This window comes from Chamaea fasciata, unplaced genomic scaffold, assembly GCF_029207755.1.
Source record: "Chamaea fasciata isolate MVZ Bird 193981 ecotype frontalis unplaced genomic scaffold, bChaFas1.0.hap1 SCAF_16, whole genome shotgun sequence".
Lineage (NCBI taxonomy): Eukaryota > Metazoa > Chordata > Aves > Passeriformes > Sylviidae > Chamaea > Chamaea fasciata.
In genome coordinates, this window is record NW_027094101.1 from 14476494 (window position 1) to 14483293 (window position 6800).

General features: G+C 67.6%; 1 protein-coding gene across 1 annotated transcript; it reads left to right on the plus strand.

The window, feature by feature from the left end:
- Positions 1 to 739: 739 nt before the first annotated feature.
- LOC136297990 (glucagon receptor-like) lies at positions 740 to 5871 on the plus strand. The gene is made up of 14 exons (XM_066198388.1): positions 740 to 1019; positions 1712 to 1858; positions 2028 to 2124; positions 2415 to 2522; positions 2797 to 2918; positions 3016 to 3122; positions 3190 to 3350; positions 3920 to 4075; positions 4246 to 4306; positions 4498 to 4567; positions 4963 to 5051; positions 5208 to 5346; positions 5629 to 5670; positions 5790 to 5871. Exons 2-14 carry the CDS (start codon positions 1781 to 1783, stop codon positions 5859 to 5861), a joined length of 1302 nt encoding a protein of 433 aa, XP_066054485.1. The 5' UTR covers positions 740 to 1019; positions 1712 to 1780; the 3' UTR covers positions 5862 to 5871.
- The last annotated feature ends 929 nt before the right edge of the window (positions 5872 to 6800 follow it).

Sequence of the window (6800 nt, forward strand, 5' to 3'; positions counted from 1 at the left end):
TTCTGGTGCATTCAGCCAGTTTGGGGGGATGAACCCCACCTTGCTGCAGGGCAGGGTCGGCAGCAGCATTGCAGCAGGAGGGAAGCACAGCTGCTCTGGGGGGGACATGGGAGCCTGGAAGAGCTGCACTGCTGGTGATTTGGGGGACCCCAGGGGAATCTCCCCTGCTCCACTGATGGCAAAACCCAGCCCTGCCCCCGGCACAGAACCCTCCCTCCCCACTGCCAGCGCATGTGGTGGGGAGGCAGCATGGCCAGGGCCACCAGGATTGTCCCTGCCCTTGCAGGTCCCTGGCTGGGTGATGGGACTCACGGATGTCACGGGCTGTGTCCCTGTGCTGGATCCAGTTCTGTCCCCAGGGGAGGGTGGCCCCCGCAGCCCACCCTGCCTGCGCAGGAGCTGTCACCGTGCCAGCACCCTGCCCAGGGACAGTCAGAGGAACACCGAGCCTGAGAGGTGAAGGACTTTCCCTGGGGCTGCGTGGTGGGAGGGACATGGGCTCTGGGGGACACTGAAGGGCTCTGGACCCTTGATCCGGTCCCTGTGGCCCACAGCTGGAGGGCTGGACCCCCATCCCTGCCCCCGTGTGATGCAGCTGGGGACCCTCAGTGGGGCTGGACCCGGACCCTCATCCCTGTCCCTGTGTGACTCCACCAGGGACCCCGGCAGGGCTGGACCTGGACCCCCATCCCTGTGTCATTCCCGGGGGCTCCGTGGGTCCGTATTGGAGCTCCGCGGGGGCGGCGGCGCCGGGACCCTCCGAGTCCCGGCGGGCGTCCGGAGCCCCGAGAGGCGGCGCCGCCCCCGAACTCCCCCCTAAGCCCCCCCCCAAAACCTCCCTCCCGTCGGGGCACGGCGCTGGCAGGAGGCGGCTCCGCCGCAGACGCCGCTCGGTCACCGCCGCGCTCACCTCGCGGAGCCGGGGCTGCCCGTGCCACCGGGAACACTGGGGCTGCCAGAAACACCGGCACTGCCGAGGCCGCCGGGAGTACCGGGAGCACCGGGACGTCGGGAGCCGGGTAAGCGGGCGGAGGAAGCGGCGGAGCGCCGGGACCCCCGCCCGCACCGAGCGGGACCGGCTGGGGATCCTCGTGCGGGACAAACCGGGAGGTCCGGGCTGGAGGGGGGGGCCGGGCTGGGGTCGTCCGTCCTGGAGCGATGAGGAGCCCCGGGAGGACCGGGGAGCCCCGGGGGTGACTGAGCCGCTCCTCCCCCCCCCCCCCCCCAGCCGGGTTGGGAGGGGTCTCGGCCAGCAGGATCGGGGCAGGACGGGACGGGATGGGGCGCAGCTGGTTTGGGGGTCCCAGCCTGGCTGGGGGTGGGGGCCCAGGGGACCCCAGAGAGGTCTCGCTGTCTCCTGTCCCTGCAGCCCTTTCCCGGGTCACCCAGGGGTCCCAGCCACCTGCCGGGTGGCCGCGGTGGCACTGGGGCTGTCCCGTCGGCTGTCACGGTGGCGTTTGCTCCCCTCGGGGCTGGCAGCGGTGGGTGGAAGCTGAGCAACCTCATCCAGGACCCGTGATCAATTTACACCCTGGCTGCTCTGCCTGGTGCTCCCCGAGGTTTTGGCTCCATCAGGGAAGTGACCCGGGGCTGCGGCAGCCCAGGACATGCCCGGGATCTTCTCTGCTGGCTCGGGAAGCACATCTCTGCCTCCGCCGGGCGCGGGTGGCTGGCAGAGCCGAGCCGTCCCCGTTCCTTCACCTCTCACCAGGATCGGGGTCCCCGGCCCAGCCCGAGGCGCGCCCCGGCACTGGGAGCACTGGTCAGGCTGGGAGCAGCCATGAGGGACGTGCTTGGAGCCGGAGCCCTGCGGAGCCTTGTCCAACTTGCCTGGATGTGCCTGTTCTCCTCTGTGCCGGTGAGGGCCGGGGGGCAGCGGGGTTGGCCCAGCCGGGCTCTGGCCCCTGCGGGGCGGCTCCGTCCCGGCTCCGCGCTGGGCTCCTGCCCGGCCCCAGGGAGTGGCAGCACTTCATGGGGGCACTCGAGGCGCTGGGGCTGGAGGCTCTGACCCGGCTCTGGGCTTGCAGCACGGCGGGGCCAAGGTGCTGGAGAAGACCTTCGAGGAGTGGCTGCGGTACCGTGACGAGTGCCTGAGGAGGATGGCGAGCGAGCCCTACCCAGCAGGTACCCGGCCGTGCCCGGCTCGGGGGCACACAGAGCCAGGGCTGGGGTTTGTCCCTCCTGCAGCATCCTCTGCTCAGGCCACCCACGCAGGGTGAGCCAAGAGACTGACAAGGACCTCCACATCTCAGATGGGACACCCAGCGCTGGGATGTCCTGGGGGGCTGAGGCTGCTGTGGGGCACCCGGGCCCATTTCAGGGTGGCATCAGCCCCCTCAGAGGTGCTGGGATAGCAGGGCTCGATATGTCTGTGCTACCAGCGTCTGACCCCTGGCTTTCCATGTCCTTGGAAGGGCTGTTCTGTAACAGGACATTTGACATGTACGCCTGCTGGCCCGACGGGAGCCCCGGCACCGCTGTCAACGTCTCCTGCCCCTTCTACCTGCCCTGGTTTGAGAAAGGTGAGGATGCCCTCCTGCCATCCCGGAGCTGGGAGCCAGGGCTGAGCCGTTCTGGGGGTGGAGAGGCTCTCAGGGCTCCCCTCCCTTCGCCTGACAGGGGCAGAGGGACCCATGGAGGGACCTGGGGTAAGGGGACGCTTGGGGCTCAGAGCGGAGCCAGCCCGTGCCCTGCCCACGCCTGCCCCGGAGCAGGGCACTGGGCAGGGTCAGATCCATCATCCCAGAGAGGGGCTTGGGGAGCCTGGGGGACTGTGCCCGTGCTTTGTGTCCGCAGTGAAACACGGGCTGGTGAGCCGCAGGTGCGGCACCGACGGCCAGTGGGTGACAGTGAACGGCAGCCAGCCCTGGAGGGACTACTCCCAGTGCGAGGATGAGCTGGAGGTCACTGCTGAGGAGGTGCGACCCTGGCTGGGACCCCAGGGGTGGCCGGGGCAGCCCGGCCGGGGGTGGCCACACACCCACCTGGGCTCCCTGGCGCTGTGCTCACCTGCAGGAAGGCGCCCGCCGCCTCATGGTCAGCTTCAAGGTGCTCTACACCGTGGGGTACTCGCTGTCACTGCTCACGCTCATCTCTGCCCTGCTCGTCCTCACCGTCTGCAGGTAGGACACGGCCCCGCCGCCGCTCCCTGCCCGCGGTGCCGGCCCCGCCTGACCCCGGCTCCTGCAGGAACCTGCGCTGCACCAGGAATTACATCCACGCCAACCTGTTTGCCTCCTTCGGCCTGCGGGCCACCTCGGTGATGGTGAAGGATGCACTGCTGGAGCGGCGCTGGGGCGTGGAGCTGGTGCAGGTGGCGGACTGGGAGGCTCTGCTGAGCCACGAGGCACGTGCTGGGCTGGTGGCAGCGTGGGGACACCGCCTGGGGCAGGGCTGGGGGGGGGGTGGGTGCCCGTGCAGCCCCAGGCACCCGCTGGGTGCGTCCTTGGGGTGCCAGTGGTGCCCATGCACCCCATGGGTGAGGTCTTGGGGTAGCTGTGCATGGTCCTGGGGTGCCCATCCACCTGCTGGACACGCTTTTGGTGTGCCTGTGCTGCCCATGACCCAGTGGGTGAACTCTTGGGATACCTGTGCACCTGCTGGGTGAGCTCAGGGCCTGTGTGGCACCTGAGGGATGAGCCCTTGGTGCCACCCATGCCCCTGATGGGTGAGGTCTGGGGGTTCTCTGGGTGAGCTCTCAGGCCCCATGGGGGTGCTCTCAGGGTTCTTGGGGTGCCTGTATAACACCATACATCTGATGCACGAGCTCTTGGGGCACCTGTGCATCCTCCGGACGAGCTCTCAGGGCTCTTGGGGTGCCTGTGCAGCACCACACCCCCCGTGGATGAGCTCCTGGGGTGCCTGGTCGCTGTGGGTGAGCTGTGGGGTGCCCCATGGGTGGCTCTCCCATGGCAGGCAGCGCTGGGGTGCCGTGCAGCGCAGGTGCTGATGCAGTACTGCATCCTGGCCAACCACTACTGGTTCCTGGTGGAAGCTGTCTACCTCTACAAGCTGCTCATCGGGGCTGTGTTCTCCGAGAAGAATTACTACAGGCTCTATCTCTACCTGGGCTGGGGTAGGAGCCACCTGGGTGTGGCGGGGACAGGGGCAGTGCCTGGTGTCCCAGCCATGCCAGGAGGGTGTGGGGTGGGGGCTCTGCCACCCCGGGTGTCCCCCCCAGCACGGGGGTGGTTTCTCAGCTCAGGAGGGTGCTTGGTTTTACAGGGTTTGCTGTGTGACTTGCAGGGACCCCCGTGGTGTTCGTGGTGCCCTGGATGGCTGCCAAGTACCTGAAGGAGAATGCAGAGTGAGTGGGGAGGGAGGGAGGGAGGGATGAATGGAAGGATGGAGGGATGGATGGAGGGAGGGAGGGGGGTTCTGTTGGGACACTCATTGGCTGCTCAGGGTCCCTGAGTCCCCTGGCTGGGGCTGGAAGGCTCTTGGATCGTGCTGCCCCAGCAGAGGGTGATGGTGCTGCTCTCGGTGCCTCCCTGGCAGGTGCTGGGCGCTGAACGAGAACATGGCGTACTGGTGGATCATCCGCATCCCCATCCTGCTCGCCTCCCTGGTAGGGAACAGCAGCCAGCCCCGGGACTGTTGGACAGCAGCAGCTCAGCCCCTGGCTCCTGGCCATGGGCAGGGCTGTGATCCCCAGGGGAGCTTCCAGCAGAGGCCAGGAGGGAGATTTGGCCTGCAAGGACCAGCCAAATGCACAGGGGGCTTGGCAATTTGCTGACCCCCTGGTTCAAGGGGTTGATGAAGGAAAGTGGGGTGCTGGACCCCAGAGAAAGGGGCTGGGGGCGGCCCCTGCTGCTTCCTAGCCAGGATTTTGGGACGGCAGGAGGGGAGGAAGGGCAGCAGCAGCCTTGGCAGCGCAGGGGGTGCCATCTCTTGCTGGGCGAGTGTCACAGCCAGGGTGGGGGTGCTGGGCTCTGTGTGCCCCTGCCCTGTCTCCCCTCCCAGATCAACCTGCTCATCTTCATGCGGATCCTCAAGGTGATCCTGGCCAAACTCCGGGCCAACCAGAAGGGCTACGCCGACTACAAGCTGAGGTGGGCCGGGAGAGGGGCGGGGTCAGTCTGGGATAACGGGATGACATCGCCTCCACACCCCCTGCCCCTCCCCATGCCTCTCCTCCGCCCTGCACATCCTTAAACCACCGCCCTGGGATTAACCGGGAGATTCAGTGTCCCCTTACTCTCCCGCAGGCTGGCCAAAGCCACCCTGACCCTCATCCCCCTCTTCGGCATCCACGAGGTCGTTTTTATCTTCGCCACCGACGAGCAAACCACGGGCATCCTGCGCTACGTCAAGGTGTTCTTCACCCTCTTCCTCAACTCCTTCCAGGTGAGGTGGGAGTGAAGCAAGTCCCTGCTCTGGGCACACCACGGAGCAAAGATCAGGGGGTCCCTCTCTGAGCTTGCTCTCCCTGTGCTGCTTCCATGGGAAGGGCGGCACGGTCTCTGCCGCCCTCTGCCCCGGAGAGCGTGGTGCTGCCTGCCGGGGCTCTCTGGGGCCGCGGGGACCGCAGCCCTAAAAACCCCCAGAAGTGGCCTGGGGGGAGCCTGAGCCCAGCCCAGCCCCAGGAGAGGGACGGCGAGGGGGGCTCACTCCTGGCTCTCCCTGCAGGGCTTCCTGGTGGCTGTGCTGTACTGCTTTGCCAACAAGGAGGTAACGTCCCTGTCCCTGTCCCTGTCACCGCGCCTCCTGCCCGCCTTCCCCACGCCACGCTGTGCCTGCAGGGAGGGCAGAGCCAGGGATGAGCCGCTGCTCCCTCCCCTCCTTGGCAGGTGAAGTCCGAGATGAAGAAGAAGTGGCAGCTCTGGAAGCTCGACCACCCGGTGCTCTGCTGTGCCCAGTGAGGTGCTGAGCAGCCAGGGCCGAGGGGCTGCTGGCCACAATGGCCACAGGGCCTGGCTGGAGGGCAGGAGGCTGCAGGAAGCTGTGCTGCGCAGTGCCCACCCGGGATGGCACCGGTGTCTGGCTGTGCCGCGCTGGAGCTGCTGAAGGGGCATCCCTGCTGTCACCCGAGTGGGAGGTGGCGCCCCTGGCCCTTGCCCGTCGCTGTCCCCTCAGCAGGGCCTCACCGGGGGCTGTGGGCAGCGCCTGCTGCTTCCTCCCGCTGCCTGAGCAGCAGCGGAGCCTGGCAGCCTCCCCCAGGACACCTCCCACACGGGGAACCCGGGACCGCCTCACCCACCCGGGCACCGGAGGGATCGCAGCAGCCGCGGGGAGCCTGATCCTCAGCACTGGGAATGGGAGACGCTGCCCAAACGCTGCACCCTGGGCCGCTCCTCAGCCAGGGCCTCTCTGTCCTCCCGTGTCCCCGCCCAGGACCATCGCCAGCACCCTGACAGCTCCCAGCCGTCCACGTAAAGCTCTTCCCAGCCACGGGCTGCTCCCTGCACTCCTCCCTACCCTCATCACCAACACAGAACAGCAGCACCCAGCCCCTCCTGGCTGCCCTCCAGCTGCACGAAGCCCCTGCTGCCCCCTCACCATGGGCAGAGCCGAGGATGGAGCCTCAAAAGCACTTGGGAGTGAAGGATTTGAGAGCAGCACTGCGCTGGGGCAGAGCCCAACCTCTCCCAGCCCAGGTTCAGCTCCCAGCCCAGCCTCCCCGTTTTGTGGAGGGAAAGCTGGATTTCCAGGCTTGGCAGGAGCTCAGGAACCATTTTGCTGGCCAAAGTCTAAAATCCTGGGGGCTTGCTTTCCAGTGGGGGTGCCAAAGCATCACCTCACCCTGGCCAAGCAGCCTGTGGCTCCCAGGAAGCCCAGAAGCAGCCGAGGTGGTGTGGTTC